General features: G+C 42.0%; 3 protein-coding genes and 1 long non-coding RNA gene across 6 annotated transcripts in view; 2 read left to right on the top strand and 2 right to left on the bottom strand.

Annotated features, from left to right (window-relative positions):
• Window positions 1-1,943, top strand: part of golga1 (golgin A1) — a 17,102-nt gene extending 15,159 nt beyond the window's left edge. For all 3 annotated transcript variants that reach the window (XM_060881093.1, XM_060881091.1, XM_060881092.1), the window contains one exon: window positions 186-1,943. In XM_060881093.1, coding sequence (XP_060737076.1) covers window positions 186-266 — 81 coding nt within the window. In that variant the 3' untranslated portion in view covers window positions 267-1,943. The remainder of the gene's footprint in view (window positions 1-185) is intronic.
• Window positions 1,944-2,611: 668 nt separating this feature from the next.
• arpc5la (actin related protein 2/3 complex, subunit 5-like, a) lies at window positions 2,612-7,699 on the bottom strand. Its single transcript, XM_060881853.1, has 4 exons — window positions 7,386-7,699; window positions 5,621-5,693; window positions 4,546-4,722; window positions 2,612-3,692 (listed from the first exon to the last, which is right to left on the bottom strand). Exons 1-4 carry the CDS (start codon window positions 7,523-7,525, stop codon window positions 3,630-3,632), a joined length of 453 nt encoding a protein of 150 aa, XP_060737836.1. The 5' UTR covers window positions 7,526-7,699; the 3' UTR covers window positions 2,612-3,629.
• LOC132853847 (uncharacterized) lies at window positions 3,701-4,891 on the top strand. The gene is made up of 2 exons (XR_009649200.1): window positions 3,701-4,037; window positions 4,069-4,891. It is a non-coding gene; the product is annotated as an uncharacterized LOC132853847 (long non-coding RNA).
• Window positions 7,700-11,143: 3,444 nt separating the features above from the next.
• On the bottom strand, window positions 11,144-19,037 carry LOC132854229 (uncharacterized). Its single transcript, XM_060882521.1, has 4 exons — window positions 18,791-19,037; window positions 17,197-17,463; window positions 15,151-15,259; window positions 11,144-12,211 (listed from the first exon to the last, which is right to left on the bottom strand). The coding sequence occupies exons 1-4, from the start codon at window positions 19,035-19,037 to the stop codon at window positions 11,380-11,382; spliced, it is 1,455 nt and encodes a 484-aa protein (XP_060738504.1). The 3' UTR covers window positions 11,144-11,379.
• Between the last annotated feature and the right edge of the window lie 3,463 nt (window positions 19,038-22,500).

The raw sequence follows: 22,500 nt of genomic DNA, 5'->3' as shown, positions 1-22,500 counted from the left end.
TACTTTGTGATCCATATCGTGTGTGTGTGTTTATACATATATATATATATATATAAAAATCCGGACTCTAACCTGGTGTTCTATTGAATGCACTCACAGACTGTAATTAGTGATCAGCGGTGCATTCTGGGACTCGTCTGCCACGTCGCAGGATAAACACAATGCTTTATGTGTTTGTTTTGCAGATGTCGTGGTTCGGCTCCAAGCCCACACCCAAAGGCATCATCCGGCCCTCCATCTCAGGGACCCCAAGCAGCTGGATGTGAGAGAGAGCGCGAAAGAGCCAGTGAGGTGACGTGGGCTCTTAAAAATAAATCAATCAATAAACAGAACTGGAAACCGGTTCCAGGCGTTGGAGCCGAGGGAAGTTCCATATGTTAGTCTCCTCTGGGGAAACACATTCTTCTCTTCTGGGTTTCTTTAAGGCTTCTTCGAATCAACCAGCTTCACTTTCTTTCCTCCAGAGAGCTGCGTGAAACCTTCCTAGCTTCGTCTGGCTTCCCATTAAAAAGAGCGAAATGTTTGCACTCTGTGTAAACTTCCTAATAAGAACTGTTTTTTTTTTTCCCCTTCGGCTTCACAGAAAAAAAACTGTTCTAACACAGAGACGGTGCGTGGACTCGACACGGACGAAGCATCTTCCCTTTACCTGTCCTGCGTACGTGTAAATGACCACGAAGCACATTCCGTACGTCTATTTATATACCAGACTGTACATAGCCAGCGTTTATAAATCATCGGGTGTACAATTGATTCAGCTCTGGTTCAGAGTTGCTTGGATCCACGTATATATCACGTGAGGAACGTCCGTCCGTAGAGGGGGCGGAGCCTGGGACCTCAGCGGTGCAGTATTAATGCGAGCGTGCATGACTCGTGCTCGACTCCTGGGGTTTTAATGTGTTGTGAAAGGCGAGAGGGTATTTATCTATCACAAAGCAGTTATTTATAATATTTGTAACAGATGACGTTAACAGCAACGCGGCTACAGCCGGGAGCGAAGCGTAGGGACGCACCGATCTGGGCCCAGTTACTATAAACACTCACTCATTACATCATCTCAATTTGTCTTTGTGTATTTAAGCACTCAATGATTCTGTCTTGGGTTTTTTTTTTCAAACCAAAAATGCAAAATGTTATATTTAAATATATTTATAAGTTAATCGTTTTATTTGTTTTGTTTTTTTAATCCACCTCCTTACAATTAATCACGGTGATTATTTAACAGATTAAATTTCTAGTGTTTAAATACAATAATACATATTTAATCACAAATACATGGAGCTGAATTTTACTCTGCAAAAAAAACCCCAAAAAAAAACCATAACATTCATTGACCATAAAATTACAGATAGAATCTTTATTATTATTATTATTATTATTATTATTATTATTCACTACAAATCACAATTTATGTACATTTGAAAGTTTCATTTACGTTCACGATCCAGTAGCTACTCCTTGAGGATATTAACGAAAACTCTGAGAGGCGGCGCCAAATACTGGGGGCGGAGCTACAAGTCTGTATTTTTTAGAAAAACATCAGAGATCAGATCGTTGCGTCTCACAAGAAATCTCTCCTGTATTCCAGACTGTTTTGGGTGAGTTTCAGGTTCCGGGATTAGATTTAACGATGACGGATTTCAGTTCAGTTTGAATTTTCACTATCGCGTGATCGTTATCTAAAGGATTCCTTTTCTTTTTAATCTTTCATCTCTTCTGCTGCAGATCAAACAGGAAATGGTTCATTTTCCCAGCCCTCTGTGTGTGTGTGTGTGTGTGTGTGTGTGTTACCTGATCAGGTGTGAGCAGTGTTCCTGTTTAACTAAATTCATCATCTTAAGCACTTTATTTTGATTTGGTTTGAGTCGTAATCTCTCCTCGTGCTCCGATCGAATGAAGTACCACTACACTTGAATAAATTATCTTTTTGATTTTGGACCGTATTTGTTTTTTGCGTGTTTGATATTGTAGCTCTGGGTTTGGAGAAACAGTGCGAGTCTCATTAAGAGCTGCGTTTCACTGTAGCACGACTGCACCGCGGCGTTCAGATCACTATTTTAAAACCCTAATTTATTTAATTAATTAATTCAACCAGAGAGAAGTGTCCAAGAATTAAATTATAATTATTATTTTAAATCCAAAAGTCTTGGGTTAGTTTCTAAGTTGAATCCACAAGGACTTAAGTGTCACGTCACGACTCTTGTGGATGAAACACAAAACATTAACATTCTTTTTATCTTAGAGAATTTGCATAGTTGATTTGGTTACTTGTAATATGCAAATTTATTCAAAAAAATATTAAAAAAATTTTTTTTGAAATCATTTTTTGGTTTTTAATTTTTAGATTTTTATGTGAACGTATGTATACGTATATACACATATATATATATATATATATATATATATGTGTATATACGTGTATATATATATATGTATATATATATATATATATATATATATATATATATATATATAAATATAAAAATGTACAATTTCATTTAACATCGAAAAAACTCGACTAAAGTCGATAAGATGCCGTTTGGTAATTTAAAAAATGTCTAAATATATAACTACGGTATCGTGAGGTAAAATAACTATCGTGAGCTCGCCGTATCGTCCCGCAGAACGCGTCCCTTTATTAAGATCCACTTATCACAGTATCACCTATTAACATCACAATTCTTAACATTCTACACAACTGTTTTTTTTTCCTTTAAATTCTTAGCACTGAAACATTCTATAATCGGCGTACATGTGCTCTAACTCAGACCGGCTGCTCGGCAAACGGAGGCGAGCGGCTAATTTACACCTCCCATATGCGTGCGATCGTAAGAAAGCAACAAAACAGGAAACATCTGAGAAACAAACAAAGGCATCCAGAGCGAGGTCTGAACTCCAGACGTCTTTCGGCTTTAACGGACGCACAGAGAAAGAGTTAGAGGCGGAAAAACAGTTGATTTGTGATCTTTATTGCACCAGGCACTTCACATATTACCCCCCACCACACTCACACACACACACACACACACACACACACGTACACACCTACAAACGTCCTCGTATGTCCGAAGCCTCGGGCGTCTTTGGGGGCGGAGATTAAAAATGATAATCCGGTCACAATAATAAGTTATGGATTTTTTTTATACGGTTAGCCAGCAGACTAGTTAAATTAGCTTAACGCTAGAATTCAGTATATTGTACGAAGTAACTATTAGTACGGTCTATAACGTAATCAGCATTTAAGCCCCACCCCCTTTTCGACGCCCGTGACCACCTCCACACCATATATTAATCATCTTTCTGTACAAAAAGCAAAAATCCGTATCCGAAAGACAGCGCAGGCCAAAATCCGTCAGAGTTTAACAGCCTAGAGTCCGTCCTCGTCGTCTCCAGGCGCTAAATATTAAGGTGATTTAATAATGTACAATAAATACAACACAACACTCCTCTGATCGTTATTAAATAAAATACACTGGTCATTGTAGTGTGTGCGAGAGAGAGGGAGCCGCTCGGGATCGTCGTGTGATTTAATGTGATCTGTCCGTGTTTAAGAGGAAAAAAGAACAAAAAAAAAAAACGGATCGATCCCGTGGCTCTGGGTTTATATTTAGAGTTAAATTTAATTTTTTTCACACAGATTTCCGTGCCGTCAAAACCCGCACGATGGAACCCAAACCTCCGACCGCAAACGCCTGAGAGAGAGAGAGAGAGAATAATATCTGTTAATCGTTTAATTCATTTATCGCAAAATGGATAAAAGCATCATCATTTGTTTTAAAATCGTTCTTCACTCATTAACAGTTTATTCTATTAAAGTCTCAGTAAAGGAGGTGTGGCCTGTTTGTGTCAGTCATAATAAAGGAGGTGTGGCCTGTTTGTGTCAGTCATAATAAAGGAGGTGTGGCCCCTGTGTCTGTCAGTCACAGTGAAGGAGGTGTGGCCCCTGTGTCAGTCACAAAGGAGGTGTGGCCTCTGTGTCTGTCAGTCATAATAAAGGAGGTGTGGCCTCTGTGTCTGTCAGTCATAATAAAGGAGGTGTGGCCTCTGTGTCTGTCAGTCATAATAAAGGAGGCCTCTGTGTCTGTCAGTCATAATAAAGGAGGCCTCTGTGTCTGTCAGTCATAATAAAGGAGGTGTGGCCTCTGTGTCTGTCAGTCATAATAAAGGAGGTGTGGCCTCTGTGTCTGTCAGTCACAGTGAAGGAGGCGCGGCCCCTGTGTCTGTCAGTCACAGTGAAGGAGGCGCGGCCCCTGTGTCTGTCAGTCACAGTGAAGGAGGCGCGGCCCCTGTGTCTGTCAGTCACAGTGAAGGAGGCACGGCCCCCGTGTCTGTCAGTCACAGTGAAGGAGGCGTGGCCCCTGTGTCTTTCAGTCACAGTGAAGGAGGCGCGGCCCCCGTGTCTGTCAGTCACAGTGAAGGAGGCGTGGCCTCTGTGTGTCAGTCACAGTGAAGGAGGCGTGGCCTCTGTGTCTGTCAGTCACAGTGAAGGAGGCGTGGCCTCTTTCAGTTACACTGAAGTTCTACTCGGTCCTGACTCTCTCTCACCTTTTCATGCCACTGCAGCAGGATGGCGCTGCTGTTATCTGACGGCTTCTCGAACCCTCTGTAGACGTACTTCATCAACAGATCCACTCCGTTCTTATCCAGAGACTTCACAGCCGGCTCAATATCACTACTCTTAAAGGAGGTGAGAACACGCATCACCACGGCCTGGGCACGTTCCTGAGTAAGAGAGAGAGAGAGAGAGAGAGAGAGAGAGCTGTTGTATTCATGACATGTGCTGACATGTGCTGTGGTCTAACTGTTTAAATGTACTTAAATATAAATATAGTTTTCATTAAAGTTGAAATAAAAATCACTCTTTTATAAATTAAACTATTTCTATAACTCACACCATTCAGTCCTAGTCTTAAATTTCTGGGTTTATTTTTACAGTATTATTAAGTTTTGTCTAAACGACCAACATGCGTACGTCTGCTCACAGACTTAATTTACTGGTTTATGAGAATCATAAAAGGACAAATGTGTCTCTTCTTTAAATCTGTCCCGAGTTTGTACACCAGCTGTCCTCCTCCTGCTTTCAGAAAGAAACAGGCTTTATATCAGAGCGTTAAAAAATCTGACCCAAATTAACACACATCACAGTATGTCGAAGCTCCATCGCTTCCATGTGTCCGAGAACAAACCGCTTCATTGGAAGCCGCTGACATGTTGCTAAAACCACAGCGTTAAAAAAATGCTTTTATAATTAGCCAGGGAATTTATTTGTCCTGTGCTATTTTCAGACGAGTTTAAAAAAATTAATTAATAAATCATTTTATTAAATTTTTTTTTTTTTTTTAAAAAAGTTATTTTTAAATGTGTTTACTGTATATTGTAAAGTTATATTTATCCCATCATTTCCTTACTACAGGTCTCTCAAAACTGAGTGAAAGGTTGGGTTTGAACCAATCAGCGACGTTTAAAAAGACAAGCTCCGCCCACAACGAGCTAAAAGTGTGTCCTGGAAGTTCTGTTCTTCCAAAAGAAAGCTTCTGAAAATGTGACGGGAGATAAATCGTTTACTTCATTTTTGTAAGAAAAACGAGTGCGTGTAGATAAAGGAGGAGGAGCTCGTTACCTTCACGGCTGGGTTTTTGGAGTTGATGGGCGGGTTCTTCAGAGCCACGTGGAACGCCGTCATCATGTCTCCTGTACATTATAGTCGGTTAAGGAAAGCAGAAGAGCAGAGAAAAGAGCCGCCTGAAGTCACACCACCTTCGTGTCTCAGCGCAGTTAGTTTTATAGACGTCGTGTTCCTGACCACGATTAAAACCGAACGACCGGCTGTTTTTAGCTAGTCGGGTCCTCGTTTTTTGCCCCTCGGTGTCGTTTCCTCTCGGTTTCCGTCTTCTTCGGCGTTTAAAGACGAAGTAATAAACACTGGCGGTATGTCTATTCTACTGACAGACTTTTTTTTTAACACTGAAAAACATTTTTAGACAATAGAATCTTAACGGGGGGTGGGGGGGGGGGTTGGCACGGTGGCTTAGTGGTTAGCCTCACACCTCCATTGTTGGGGGTTCGATTCCCGCCTCCACCTTGTGTGTGTGGAGTTTGCATGTTCTCCCCGTGCCTCGGGGGTTTCCTCCAGGTACTCCGGTTTCCTCCCCCGGTCCAAAGACATGCATGGTAGATTGATTGGTATCTCTGGAAAATTGTCCATAGTGTGTGATTGTGTGAGTGAATGAGAGTGTGTGTGTGTGTGTGTGCCCTGTGATGGGTTGGCACTCCGTCCAGGGTGTATCCTGCCTTGATGCCCGATGACGCCTGAGATAGGCACAGGCTCCCCGTGACCCGAGGTAGTTCTGATAAGCGGTAGAAGATGAATGAATGAATGAATGAATGAATCTTAACACGGAGTAAATATTTATACGTAACGTCTGCGGAAGGAGTCTCCAATACTCTGGAATAACAAAGATTTCGCTCTGAAACGCTTTTTGGAGGCCGTCTGGAGCACAGAGCTGACATCAGACGACAGTAACGGCAGGAATGGTGTGTGAGGAATGACAGAAACCTTCACTATAGGAACTCGTTCTGCCTGAACAGCCGCTGAGTTCCATTTACTTCGTTCCCCATTACGGTCTACAGCTGGGTGTTTAAATCAAATGTAAACAGCTGGAGAGAAAAAAAAAACAAGCTCTTCAGATCGGGACGGACGGCGATCGGGTGCTTTTTCCTGAACCTGACGATTATAAAAAGTTCCTCATAAAAACGGGAGGTTAAATACGACGAGACAAAAGTCTATGGTTGTGTGATTACGTTTTACACACACACACACACCCTGAAACATGCCACACACTGTTTGGCGTTTGTTTTTAGGTTAATAAGACAAACCGGTTCTCACGAGCACCCAGATGAACCACATTTCTGCTCCTGCAACACAGGAACACCGGAGGATGTTTTGAGGTCAAACCTAGACAAAGCCAAATGTAGTCCCAAAAACAAGTAGAACAATGTGATCACACACACACACACACACACACACACACAGCTTAATTCCCATATTAACAACCAGGTTGCTATGGTAACCCACTTCTCCTGCTGACTTTAAGAGAAAGTAAAGAGGCTGGTGAGGAAACGACTGTTTGTAGCTGCTGTGACAGAGAGAACAGGAGCTCGTGACTCTACTGAGGGATAAGAGGAATAAAACACTTGCCGTTATTGTAAAATAAACAGAAGTCAACGCTAAACTGGTAGATACAGACTTCTGTTACGTGTTAGCAACCTTAGCAAAACTGCAGGTGTTGGTTAACATACAAAAGTAAACATATAACACGCGTGAGCGAGCGAGCGAGCGACTCTCCTGCATGACGTGACACGCCGCTCGTACACGTGTAGGATATTGCCTGATGAGTGCGTCCACCTCGGCGCCGTCTGGTCCTTGCTGCTCGCCGGCCTCCTCGTTCTCGTCCACAAACCGGTTCTCATCGTACTGGTCGATGTCCAGGCCCCGGAACCGCGACCACATCGTGTTCTTCGCCATGACGACCAGCGAGCGGCTCCTCTCTCTCTCAGTCTCTGTCTCTCTATCTGTCTCACTCTGTCTCTCTCTCTCTCCCTCTCTCAGTCTCTCTCTCTATCTGCCTCTCTCTCCGTCTCTCTCCCCCCTCTCAGTCTCTCTCTGTGTGTGTCTCTCTTTCCCTCTCTCTCTCAGTCTCGCACTCTGTCTGTCAGTCTCTCTCTGTGTGTCTCTCTCTGGGTCTCTCTCTGTGTGTCTCTCTGTGTGTCTCTCTCTGGGTCTCTCTCTGTGTGTCTCTCTCTCTCTCTCTCTGTGTCTCTCTCTCTGTGTGTGTCTCTCTCTCTCTCTGTGTGTGTGTCTCTCTCTCTCTCTCTCTCTCTCTGTGTCTCTCTCTCTGTGTGTGTGTCTCTCTCTCTGTGTTTGTCTCTCTCTCTCTCTCTCTCTCTCTCTGTGTGTGTGTCTCTCTCTCTCTCTCTCTCTCTCTCTATCTCTCTCTGTCTCACACACACACTTACTGTACACGCACGCGCTTTCTCTCAGGTTGCAGGTCGGCCCCCGGTGCTGCGTGTCTCACGGTGCTGCGTGTGTCGCGGTGAGAGTCTCGCGCTCCCGGTGCTGTGTGTCACGGTGAGTCTCGCGCTCCCGGTGCTGCGTGTGTCACGGTGAGAGTCTCGCGCTCCCGGTGCTGTGTGTCACGGTGAGAGTCTCGCGCTCCCGGTGCTGCGTGTGTCACGGTGAGAGTCTCGCGCTCCCGGTGCTGCGTGTCACGGTGAGAGTCTCGCGCTCCCGGTGCTGTGTCACGGTGAGAGTCTCGCGCTCCCGGTGCTGTGTCACGGTGAGAGTCTCCTCTGCGCTCCCGCTGCTCGGTCAGGTGCGAACACGTAACGTCACCTTTCTCCGAACCCGAGCATCTCCACACAGCGCCGCTGCCAGAGCGGAACCGGAAGTGCATGTGACTGTTGCTTCCGTTTCCTGCACATGACGTACCGAAAATAATGTTATAAATAAAGTACATTAAATAATAAAGTGGGTTAATTTTAACATGATTAATAGTTTAATGTACAAATACAGAAAAGAAATCTTAATAATAGAGATACTGAACAAATGTAAAACAAAAAAAGAAATAAAAAGTACAGAATATACATATATATAATATATATATATAATATAATATAATATATAACAAATCATTTCTTCAATAATAGAAGTGCTGAATAAAGGCAAATTAAAAATAAAATATAAATATAAAAGAATAAATAAATCAACTATTGTTTATCATATGCAAGTAAAAATGTCATTAAAACCAGAAGATAATTAAAATAATGCATTAAACGTGTTTTAACATGAAGCAGAATTAAACTACACATGAATTAATATATTAAAAATATTATTAAATGTTTTTTTTAAAAAGACAAAAGAGTGTTAAATGTATCCTGAAGTGTTTATATTTTCTTATTTAATTATATATAAATGTATAAACATGTGAGATAATTAAACACAGGTTTTGTGATGTTTAGGACGTTTTGTGCTTATTATTTATTATTATTTAGTATTATTATTTATTATTGTTTTTAATAGTATTTTTTATTATTAATATTATTAGTATTGTATTATTTTTTTCTTTTTATTATTTTTATTAGTATTATTATTTTATTATTACTATTTTGTTATTATATTATTATTTTGATATTATTATTGTTGTTGTTGTTGTTGTTGTTGTTGTTGATGTTGTCATTGTCATTATTAGTCCCAATAACCCCACTGCAGACCCAGTGTGAGGGCAGGAAGCAGGAGGTCTTCATCCTGTAGATGTCAGCAGATTCCACCGTTTCGTCCTGAAATACTCTAATATTAGTTCATACTGTAATAAACACAGGAACAACACCATGCACTTTATTACACCTTATTTACTCCCCGCTGTAAATCACCGGTGAATCAGTGAATCATATCACATTTGATTCGTTGCCTGTGATTTGTGACTCACCACATCAGAGTCTCACACACCACATCTCTGTGTCTTCTCCCTGTCACGCCAAGACGTTTTATTATTTTTGTTTCCATCACGTCTCGCTTTTATTTTTCGCTCCCTCAGAAAGCAACATCTGTAAAATACGCAGAACATCTGTGTGCCATAATTACGGCTACTTGTATAAAGCCTTATACATGTGTGCTCATGAGCTCAGATCACATCTGGGCTGATAACGTAAACCAGCCGTGTGTGTGTGTGTGCCTGTGTGTGTGTGCCTGTGTGTGTGTGTGTGTTTGGGTGTGTGTGTTTGTGTGTGAGTGACTGTGTGTGTGTGTTTGTGTGTTTGTGTGTGTGTTTGGGTGTGTGTTGGTGTGCGTGTGTGTGTGTCTTTGTGTGTGAGTGACTGTGTGTGTTTGTGTTTGTGTTTGTGTGTGAGTGACTTTGTGTGTGTGTTTGTGTGTGAGAGATTGTGTTTGTGTCTGTTTGTGTGTGAGTGACTGTGTGTGTGTGAGTGACTGTGTGTGTGTTTGTGTGTGTTTGTGTGTGAGTGACTGTGTGTGTTTGTGTGTGTGTTTGTGTGAGTGACTGTGTGTGTATGTGTGTGAGTGACTGTGTGTTTGTGTGAGTGACTGTGTTTGTGTGTGAGTGACTGTGTGTGTTTTTGTGTGTTTGTGTGTGAGAGACTGTGTGTGTTTGTGTGTATGTTTGTGTGTGAGTGACTGTGTTTGTGTGTGTGTGTTTGTGTGTGAGTGACTGTGTGTGTTTGTGTGTATTTTGTGTGTGAGTGACTGTGTGCGTGTGTATTTGTGTGTTTGTGTGTGGGTCTCTCTCTCTCTCTCTCTCTCTCTCTCTCTCTCTCTCTCTCTCTCTCTCTCTCTCTCTCTCTCTCTCTCTCGCTCTCCCTCTCTCTCTCCACACACACAGTACTCTTAATTAAATTGCTCATTTCTCTCTCTTCATCAATGAATTGATCTCTTGTGACATTTTCTTCTTCATCATCTTCATCTTCCAACAGCAGGACTAAAGGACATTTACACCAAACCGCAGCCACATTCAATTAAATTAAATTCTATTACTATGCTCATTTCTCTCTCCTCATCAATTTATTGATTTCTCTCTCTCTCTCTCTCTCTCTCTCTCTCTCTCTCTCTCTCTCTCTCTCTCTCTCTCTCTCTCTCTCCCTACAGATACAGTTATGGAATCATTCCATCTCTTAACTCAGAATCTATTTATTACTGTGTCCATGTACATTTTCTCCACTGGTTGATTTACACGTCCACTTTGACAGACAATCCTGTTTTAGTAAAAAATCTATTTGTTTATTTATTTATTTAGCATGTAACATATAAGCTAAACATTAGCTCTGTCCTGCCCCCTTGTCCTTCAAATGCAAGTCTCACAGAAACAGTGTTACAGCTCTGTTTAGGGTTGCCAGATCTCAATAAAAAACCTTCCATCCCTGGGACACCTAGAGCTACGTAAACCACACAAATGACTGAAAGTAACCAAAAGATTTCGTGTTTTTAAAGCGTTTTTTTTGTTCAGCATGATTAAACTTTCCTTTCTTTTTCTTTTTTTCATCAACTATCCAATTTTCCTCTTTCTAATCTATGTCTCTTTCTCACATATGTCTCTGCACCTCATCTACACCGTCTCATGGCACTTGCCATTTGTCATAACCTTTATTTACATAAACTGATTCGATATATTTGTATTGATTTGCTTTAAAAAAAAGACTTTTTTATTTATAAACTATATAAAAAATTGCAACCTTGTAAAAATAACAGCTCTGGCAACCCATCAGCTATTCATAATGAATGTTAATTTGATAAATGAGCTTTTAATGAATTACCACTAATGTAGAATTAGCACAGTTATCATAAATCCACAGAAACATGACATCACCGGATCAGTCCTCCCCCCTCCACCTGTTGGTCCGAGCATGTAGCTCACACACACTCTTACTCTCCTGAGGCCCTCGAGGCCCCCACACGAACGTCTTGGTGGTTTTGGTTTTACGAGGCAGAGGCCCCCACCGCTCACAGCTCAATATTTTGGGGCGGGACCCTGTTATTCCTCTGGGTTCTGTTTTGAACACGTGTCGATTTCCTGTCCTGTCCCAGCTCGGAGGTTTTTGGGTCACAGGTTTTATGGCTCTTTTCTCGAAGCTGAAGGATCCAACGAGGTGTGTTTTGGCTCGATGGCGTTCAGGGGTATGAGGGGTTCTGATGCTGCGACCAAACGAGGAACCATAAAAAGGCGGGAGCAAACATGGCGAGGGCGAAGAGCGTGTGCGTGCGAGCGTGCCCGGGATAAATAAAGCCGATGCTGGGAGAGTCGGCCTCCGCGTCCTGTTCTGTCCGGAGTTTCTGTCTTTAGATTTTAACTTCGCATCTTGGGCTTTAGGTCTTTCCTCAAAAACATCTGCTGTACATTGATTTCTTTCATCTAACTTTCCAGAATGTTCAGTGCTACGTTCCTCTCCCGGTTCCTGAGTGATGTCATAGCTCTCCTCTCTTACGCCACCTTGCTCGTTCATTTCTTTTTCATCGAGCTCGTTCTGACTGCTTCGTCGTCTTTCATCGCTTTCTCCCACATTACACTTTCGCTCAATTCCTGTCTCCGTCGTCATGACGTCTTCCAGGACATCGGCTGTTCCTTCTTTTTCCTCTGGATGAATTCGAATCTTCTCCCCTGTTTTCTGATCCATCTCGGCGTCCAACACGTCGTCTGTTTCTTTCCTATTGGGAAACAACGTTGTAAATCGATTGTTGTGTTTATTTACGTTCACAGCATTTGGCCGACGCCTTTATGACATTAATAACATTTATACAACTGAGCAGTTGTGGATTAAGGACATTAAAACTAATGGCAGCTCTGTGGCCTCTCACAGTGTTTTCATTTCTAGTCCGATGTTATAACTACAGAGCTGCCACTTTTTAATCCGTGTTAAAGACACTGCTGAGAGAGCCAGAGGTCTGAGGAGCGTAACGATCTGTTCTCAGTGCCGCTGAAAGTCTATATATAAAAGTCGGCAGATTCAAAACTAATCAGATTTACACGCTTTCTACTTTACACCAGAAAAATCAGCCAAGACCAGTTTAGTGTCAGGAACAAAAGCTCAGAGAGACAGTGTAATGAGTCTGTCTGTGTTTTGCCCTGTTTCTGTCTGCTGGTTTGCCTTGCTGTTAACTGTTTGCCCCGCCCACTTCTTTGTTGCCATGGACACTAATTGAACTCAATCTCTCCCTCAGGTGTGTTGTCTTAGTCGCTGATTGTCTCTGCTTGGTGATTGGTTCCTGTTTGTTATATCTACTCTTTTTGTTCACTTCCCTGGTGCTAGTGGTTGTTGAATGTTTATGTCTATGTTCCCATTTCCTGTTAGCTCTGTGTTCTGCCTTGTTCTGTCTGCCTGTCTGTTTATCTGTTTCTTGTGTTTTGGATTATTAAACTTTAAACTGCATTTGGATCCTCACTCGCCTTTGCCACACCGCGACAGAACGACTAGCACCAGGGAAGTGAACAAACAGAGTAGATATAACAAAAAGGAACCAATCACCAAGCAGAGACAATCAGTGACTAAGACAACACACCTGGTGGAAAGATTGAGTTCAATTAGTGTAATTTCACTCATCATGACTCAGGAGTTTGTGCTTATTATTCGTTTCGTCCTGTTTCTGTACATCATCTGTATATTATTTATTTATTTATTTATTTATTTATTTATTTATTATTTCTGCTCCTCACCTTAACTGTGAATTAAAGGTGGGGTCTCCGTCGTTTGAGAAATGCTTCAGAAAACTGTGCTGGGCCGCCAAACAAAACAAAAATCAAAACAAACGTGTAGCCAATGAGCAGAAAGGGGCGGGTCTTGTCAATATGGGCGGAGAGAGTGTTCAGTGCGCGTGTGTGACATTAGCAGAAAGCGGTTTTAACATTGACATGGAGGATAAAAACAAAGAAAGAAAGTGAAGAAAGACTTACGATAAGGTAAGAAGTAGGACGTGTTAATATAGGATCAGCTTTCCAGCGCTGGAGAGAACTGAACGTCTTCCGCCATAATACTTGTCTGGGTTATACTTGGATTATACTTGTCTGGTGTATGTGTGGGGCGGAGCTATCAAAACAGGGGTGGGAACCATTTGGGTTAGAGGCGTGTTTGTTTTGGTGATTCCAAATGTCAACATTGGCTTTGAAACAACGGAGACCCCACCTTTAAGTCATAAGATCAGGAATGTACATAAGCTCCGCCCCCAACCTTAAACTTTATTTGATTTTTGTATAAATAAATAAGTCATTACACACACAAACCTCACTTCATAATCCTAACATGACAGAATTCTGTATGATTTCACATAAATTTATTCGTGAGAAGTGAGAACATTAACGCCGCCTCTTCACTCGTATCATTTTTAATTTGACGTCCATTCGTCACTTTATTCTCACTTTAATAATAACCCTTTGAGGTATAACTTTCACTGGAACTTCCCTTTAACACGTGACATTTAACTGAGCTCAACTTTAAACCAAACGTTTTTCCGTATAGAATTTTTCGCTGTATTTTGTTTCCATGGAGACGCATTAACACGAGACATGAAACACGAGTGCATTTCAGCCAAACGAAATGTTTCTACTAATTATCTGATTAAGACAAACGACTCTCGCTGTACCGGTGCGACTCCTGCCTGTTTTATCAGTAATAAAATCTGAAATGACGTTATGATGTTATGGGGGTGATGTAGTCGTGTCGGCGCTAACATGATTTCCAGGGCAGCTGGACATCCAGCGCTGAGCTGGAGGGATTTGTGCTGGACGATGAGATGAGATGTCACTAGATATCCCCAGAGCACCAGGGGAATGGAGGGAGTTCCCACAATGCCATGTGTTGCCTCCACCTCAAAGATAAATACCACCAGCTGCCTCGTAACCGTGGTTAGGTATGACAGCCGGGGCATGAAGAAATCCCTCAGCAGGGTCTGGGATCGGAGCAGATTTAACACACAGCGAGATAATGACGGACATGATGTAAACAGTTCATTCTTGGAGAATTTGGAGCTCGCATGGATTTCATCGGTTCGCTTAAACAAGCATCGCTCCGCTAACTTTAGACATTCTTCGCTAATGCTGTCACATAACCAGGACATTACAGCCACAACTTTACTCTTTCATCTCCAGTTATTTACATGCGTTTGAGAAAACTGAATCGCAAAATTCATAAACCTAAAATAATGACAATTTTTTTTGAGCTCTACCGTTACCGTTAGCGATAAACGATTTTTCTCAGTCAGACAAGACGTAACACACACACACACACTCACGCTACTGAAATAATGCTGCTCTGACGTTGTTTTCATCTAATCTTGTACAAAGTAAAACTGTACTGAACAGTTAACATGCGAAATTACCACAGAAATATTAGCAACTGCCCTAAATTTGTGTGTCACGTTCATATTGGTGCTTTTTTATTTGTATATTTTTTGCATTGCTAAGCAAAAGTATTTGAACTCCACAGTATTACATTGATTGATTGATTGCTTGATTGATTGATTGATTTTAATTAAGGCAATGAATTAAATGCACATGTGAATCAGCACTACTGTCAGGGCTGCTGCCACGGAAACCTTCCGACCAATCAGAATCCAGAATTTTACAGCGCTGTGGCATAAAGGTGAGTAATAACCTGGGGTCGATGCGGTAGTTGGGCAGATAGAGGTGAAGAACTGGATTTCCAGTCGAGGGGCGATCCGGAGGGTCACGGTGTCTCCACACCATACTGTAACCTGGAGTTTCTTTACACACACACACACACACACACACACACACACACACACACACACACACACACAGTCATCAGTTAAGAGCTTCTGATGATTAATCACCTTTATTGACTTCTCCTTTCACTCGGAGCTTCACTCCAGCTGCAGAGCTTCACTCCAATCCATCTTTTCTCTGACACGAGCACTTTAAAAGCTATCCTCAGGTTGGTGCTAACAATCCTGAAGCGGGTGGAGCTGAGGGGCTATAAAGATCACACATGCGATAAAGAGTAAGGAGTGTGAGTGAGATGTACACACAATCAGTTCAACCTTTATTCCAGCTTTTAGAGGAAGTAAAAAACATGACATACACGATGATACAAATCAGTCAGAGAATTCACACAAGATCACGGACGTGCGTTTCCTACCGTCACTCCTCGCTGTAACATTACACCTGTGATGGCATTTACATTACAGTCTTTTATCTCACTGAGTCATTGAGGGTTAAGGGCCTTGCGAAGGGCCCAGCAGTGGCAGCCCTGGGGTTCAAACTCACCACCTTCCAAGGTGTAGCCTTAAGCCTTAACCAGTGAGCTACCAGATCCATGATGAGCTTGGAATTGGTGAAATTAAAAAAAGCTCAGAGAAAACAGAGTCGTGTTGAAACGCGTGTGCGGTGTTGGAGTGTTGGAGTCGCTGCAGTGGCTGAGCTGCGTTACTGTAAGATTTACGAGGAGCTTCTTCACCGCATTTTCTGTTGTTTTGAATGTAAACCTGCTTGTTGGTGTTGATGACCGATTTTATCTTTATTCAATTCATTTTGTTTGTATTGCGTGGGGGGGCGCGGTGGCTTCGTGGTTAGCACATTCACCTCACACCTCCAGGGTCGGGGTTCGATTCCCGCCTCCGCCTTGTGTGTGTGGAGTTTGCATGTTCTCACCGTGCCTCAGGGGTTTCCTCCGGGTACTCCGGTTTCCTCCCCCGGTCCAAAGACATGCATGGTAGGTTGATTGGCATCTCTGGAAAATTGTCCCTAGCGTGTGAGTGTGTGAGTGAATGAGAGTGTGTGTGTGTGTGTGTGTGTGTGTGCCCTGCGATGGATTGGCACTCCTGTATCCTGCCTTGATGCCCGATGACGCCTGAGATAGGCACAGGCTCCCGTGACCCGAGGTAGTTCGGATAAGCGATAGAAGATGAAGATGAACAACATCGGTTTCGTAGCTTTGCATGTTGTAGTTAAAACAAACAGACGTCATTCCTTACTCCATCTTTTTTTGCTGAAGTTTTGTATAACCGAATTCAGAATTTGTATAAAATATATTTTTATTTCTATAGAATTTGCTCTGAAGTTTGTACCATCAACTGCATCATGGATTATTTTACCGGATTAAAACAGCACTTTGGTTTAATAAGGTAATAAATCCATAAAATGAATTTGGCACTTTAAATGTTTTAAATATTTGAAGCGATTCAGAACTTTTTCAGTAGCCCGTGTCCGTATCCGTCAGTGGCCTTGTAACCCCGGGGTATCTGGGGGAGGGGACGGTGAGCAACCTGTATGACCCCTAAGCGAACGGCTCATTAACCGTGCTGACTTGTTGCTTCCAGATTCCAGAGCTGCCCCCGCAGACGGAGTCATTCGTTCGGGGGTAAACACCTGATGATTGATGGCACGCGACTGTTCAGGTTAAGTGCCTGTTTACTGGGGCGGTCGTCAGATGGGATGAGTCGGCCTCGTCTCATATGGCGAACTTTGTTTACTTACTTAGAGTCGCCTTCGGAAACAAACAAACATTAGAACTGCCTCAGTGAGGGGTATTTAACCCCAGTGTGCTGGGTTGATACCTAACCCCAAGTATTATCTCTTTATCTCCTGAAAGCAGAATAACTCACCTTGTTAGCATATAAGACTAAAACGTAATGTTACACACATTATTAGAGGTTTAGTGAACATGGAGAACATGGACTACCTTCTAGAGTGTTAACGTCACTTCGTCCTGCCCGAGTGTGTGCCGGAGCAGTGGAGGGTCGAGCGTCTGACATCACCGTCGCTCTCGTCCTCGCTACGCAGCTACGCGCTCTCTTCTTCTCCTCTCCTGCTTTCCTGCTTTCGTCCACCATTCCGTCAGCAGCGCTCTTTCCTCCCTCGCTCTCTTCGGCTTCTTTGGATTTCTCCTTTTCAGTTTTATTGCCGCAGCGCTCGGGCCTCAGGGACAGAACACACCGTCTCCCGCATGCTGGTGCAGGAACATCGTTAGATCAGATATTAATAAAGATTCAGACAGAATTCAATTTCTTACAGACAGAATGTAAAGATCTTAGTGTTCAAATGAAGTGTAGCTTTGCTGGTGGACTGCTGAGGTTTGAACCCAACAGGAGATGGTACAAGAGAGCAAGTGCTTCCTGGAGTGAAAGTAAAAAAAAGTAAAAAAGTAAAAAAATATATATTTAGTATATTTTTTTAATATTTATATTTTATATATTTTCATATTTTATATGTTTGATTATTTTGGCTTGGATTCGGTCTCATCTTAGACTTGATCTCAGCTTAGACTTGATCTCAGCTTGGACTCAATCTCAGCTTGGACTCGATCTCAGCTTAGACTTGATCTCAGCTTAGACTTGATCTCAGCTTAGACTCGATCTCAGCTTGGACTCGATCTCATCTTAGACTCGATCTCAGCTTGAACTTGATCTCAGCTTGGACTCGATCTCAGCTTGGACTCGATCTCAGCTTGGACTCGATCTCATCTTAGACTCGATCTCAGCTTGGACTCGACCTCAGCTTGGACTCGATCTCATCTTAGACTCGATCTCAGCTTGGACTCGACCTCAGCTTGGACTCGATCTCATCTTAGACTCGGTCTAAGCTTGGACTCGATCTCAGCTTGAACTCGATTTCAGCTTGGACTCGATCTCAGTTTAGACTCAATCTCAGCTTGGACTCAATCTCAGCTTGGACTCGATCTCATCTTAGACTTGATCTCAGCTTAGACTTGATCTCAGCTTGGACTCAATCTCAGCTTGGACTCGATCTCATCTTAGACTCGATCTCAGCTTGAACTTGATCTCAGCTTGGACTCGATCTCATCTTAGACTCGATCTCAGCTTGAACTTGATCTCAGCTTGGACTCGATCTCATCTTAGACTCGATCTCATCTTAGACTTGATCTAAGCTTGGACTCGATCTCAGCTTGGACTCGATCTCAGCTTGGACTCGATCTCATCTTAGACTTGGTCTAAGCTTGGACTCGATCTCAGCTTGAACTCGATCTCAGCTTGGACTCGATCTCAGTTTAGACTCAATCTCAGCTTGGACTTCCTGCAGATGAATCATGTAGGAAATGATGCTTCTTTAGAATCTTTCTGAAACTAGCTCGCTCGCTACTATATTTCAAAATGGCCGGAGTGCTGATTTTCAGTACCGTTGTTTCCTGGCTGAGATGGAGAACCAAATTCTAGTCATCAATTAATAATAATCAGGGATTAGTTACTTTACTGAACCAACACTTTTCTACTAAACTACATCATCAGCTCATTTCCTGTAGGTGTCTGTGTTCTTACCCACGAGCGACCGGCTGTTCTGAGTCACCGATGAGGACGTTCCTGATGCCGCGAGGCCTCTTCTGTGAAAAGTGCCTCCAGTGGATGGAGTCAGAAGTCTGAAGTCGTACTTCCTCATCACTTTGGAACTCGAGGCCGTCGTCTGGTCTGACACGTGAAGGTGAAGTCCTTGACTTACAGAGAAGGACCACAACGCGACGGAGGAACAGCCATGATCACAGGGAACGCCGTCACTCGGGTGCTGCATGGCTCAATGGCACGTGATGATCATAGGTTATAGAAGATCTACAGAGAGAGCAGAAGTATCTGTCACTCCAGAAGAAGGATTGATTATTTCTGAATGAAGAAGCTTCATGGTTGTTTGGTCCATAACTTCTTGATTTCACCAGTATATTAATATTTGTTCACTTGAACTTTTCATCATTTGGTACAACCATCTAAAACAATCTAAAACAAGTAAATCAAACTTTCTTCTGAAACTAGAAAAACATTCTAGGACTCAGTATTTCCTAAAACCCAGAAGAATCTATGGTTCCTCAAAAACCTTGAGAACATGTTTCTAGAAACCAGCAGCCTGTAGATCACAGGACAGTTTGTAAAAATGAAGCAGCAGGAAATCAACAGTTCCTTAAAACAATCTGAACAGAATTTTAGACACTGATAGATTTTATCTTTTTAATGCACATCTAGAAACAAATATTTTCTGGATCCCAGTTTCTTGGAGCATGAAATCAGCTCACGACGTTCTGGCGGCGCAGGAAACGTGTGAACTCTGAGAGAACGTACAGGTTCAGAGGGACGTCTTCACACGAACTTCTGGTCTGTTATCTTCAAAACGTGAGTTAGAGGTTAATTTACAGCAGGAAACTGGACACGATTGTGGTTTGGCTTGTTATTGTTGTCATCTGCCGTCTTACAGCCGGAACTTCTTCTGAACGGAGAAGCTGAACGGTGTGAGCTTCACATATGGCCTTCAGAGCGTAAAGCGCAGTCAATGCATGAATATATAAAGTGAGCATTCGATTTCATTTAAGTCTTTATAAGTCTTTTATTTTCTCAAACACCAAAAACATTTTTATCAATATTTTTTATAATACATTATTCTGCAGCTACGTTAGATTACGCTCGATTTTTGAAAGTGCTGATCATGTGATCTCTGCAAATCCAAAATAGTTAATAATAGTTAATCTACATACATTTACATAAATCATCATATTCATTATTTCATTTCTTTTTTATAAATTCTAATAAACTGTAAAACCTTGTTAAGATTCTAAGCCTTCGTGTCTGGAGACGATACAGCACTTAATGTAAAAAGAAACAAATGATCAGCACATCTGATCTGATCTGATATGAACTGATACGAGTGATCTACCTGTGCCGTGTTCAGGAGCGTCTGCACCGTGTTAATGGGCTAGTCCGGCTTCTTTGTTGCCGTGGTGACAGCAAGTTTAAAGCCCAGCGTTTGTTTAGAGTTTGATAGCAAAGGAGTCCTGCTGTAGTCAATGGATACACAAACACAGTTAGTCTGATACCTGTATGTGTGTGTGTGTGTGTGTTCAGAAGTTCAGAAAGAAGTTCATAAATGTGTGTGTGTGTAAGTTCAGAAATGTGTGTGTGTGTAAGTTTAGAAATGTGTGTGTGTTTGTGTGTAAGTTCATGTGTGTGTGTTTTCCAAATGTATTTGTGTTTGTGTGTGTTTGTGTTTGTGTGTGTTTAAAAATGTATTTGTGTGTGTGTGTGTGTGTGTGTGTGTGTGCGCATGTTTGTGTGTGTAAGTTCAGTAATGTGTGTGTGTTTTCCAAAATGTATTTGTGTGTGTTTGTGAGTGTGTTTAAAAATGTATTTGTTTGTGTGTATGCATGTGTTTGTCATTAACTTTTGCTTTTATTCTCTGAACATTCCTCATCCCTGGGCACCAAGATTTCATCATAAAACCCACAATAAAATTGTTAAAAATATAAATAATATGTTCTAATTGTGAAACACTGTGCATGTGTATGTGTGTGTGTTTGTGTGTGTGTGTGTGTGTGTGTGTGTGTGTGTGAGTGTGTGTGAGTGTGTGTTTGTGTGTGTGAGTGTGAGTGTGTGTGTGTGTGAGTGTGTGTGTGAGTGTGAGTGTGTGTGTGTGTGTGTGTGTGTGTGTGTGTGTGTGTGTGTGAGTGTGTGTGTGTGTGTGTGTGTGTGTGTGTGAGTGTGTGTGTGTGTGTGAGTGTGTGTGTGTGTGAGTGTGTGTTTGTGAGTGTGTGTGTGTGTGTGTGAGGTTGTGTGTGTGTGAGTGTGTGTTTGTGTGTGTGAGTGTGTGTGTGTGTGTGTGTGTGTGTGTGTGTGTTTGTGTGTGTGTGTGTGTTTCCCACCTATCATTAAACCGTAGGTCACGGCACAGACTCAGAACATTTCCCAGACCCTTCGTTTCAGTTTCCAGTAATAATATGGAGAATAATGTTGATGTATATTATGATGTTGCGGCTCTGGTGATGTTCAGGACACGAGCCGGTGGTCTGATTTCTCCTCACACTCTCTATCGTCTTAAACATAATTCCAGATCCTATAAATCTTTGTGTTTTCCTTAAACACACCATTTCCAGCCCAGTCTCGTCTAATCCTCTGGGTCTGATCCGTGTCACTGCCATAAACCTGCATTAATCTGAGCGCTGCAGTGGCATCCATCGAGCTCGAGCTCCACCGAAGCTAAATCTGAGGAATAAAATGCTCAAAACTCCGGAATGTGCGATTAAATTAACGAGGGCGATTAAACGCATTCCCACATCTTTAATTCGTTAAACTTTTAAGAAGTTATTAAACGTACAGTTTGAGATAAACATGTTTCATATCAAAGAGTTTTTACGAAGAGTTTTTTTCCAAAGTGTGCAGCTGCATCTATATAAATAAAACGATATCGTATTCATATTTATATGATTCAATTTATGATCAATTACACAACGAACAAAAATATCGCAATATTTATGGAACTCGCATTAAGACGAAACAGAGAGTGAAAAAAAAAACACTATGAATTCTCAGTTCTGATTTTTCACACGTGTAACGTTTATTATTACAGCGCTGTTGCATTCTCAGCTCTGATTGGTCAGATGTCTAACGATGCTGAATTAATTAATTAGCCACAGTAATAAGTCACAGGTTTCCATAGCAACAGCTTGCTCACGCTCCACGTGAAATCATAGTTTTCTGCGTGCAGTTATTTTGTTTTGACGTGTACGGTGTAAGCTATCGGTTTGATGGCGTCATCGGGAAATGAGGGGTTTCCGTGGTAACATGACAAGCTGCGTGTTTTTTTCTTCTTCTTGTCTTATTAACGTGAGAGAAAAAACGAGAGGGAATCGAATGACTGTGAGAACCGGATCTGACATGTTGCCACAGCATTAAATGTGACTATAAAAGAAAAAAAAAGTAAAAGCTACTAGCTTTTCTATTAGCTACTTGACCGAATGTTGCCTTGGTAACCATCAGAACAAATCACTTTGAATAGAAAGCTGCGTTGTTTGAATCGATGCCACAAGCTGAAGCTCTTTAAACTACGGTACATTCTTTGTTTAGCATAAACCTTTAGCTAGCCTTTAGCTAGGTTTCTATTTAGCTAGCATTTACTCCAGATCGACGATTAGGCCGAAGCTGAAGTTTGTCTTTTTATGGTGTGTTTATGTTCTCTTTTGTTGCTTCATCCTTTAATCATTTGCAGGCTGCTTTGC

This window comes from Tachysurus vachellii, chromosome 11 (assembly GCF_030014155.1).
Source record: "Tachysurus vachellii isolate PV-2020 chromosome 11, HZAU_Pvac_v1, whole genome shotgun sequence".
Classification (NCBI taxonomy): domain Eukaryota; kingdom Metazoa; phylum Chordata; class Actinopteri; order Siluriformes; family Bagridae; genus Tachysurus; species Tachysurus vachellii.
The sequence above is the reverse complement of the archived record's forward strand: the minus strand, read 5'-3'. Positions and strand labels throughout refer to the sequence as shown.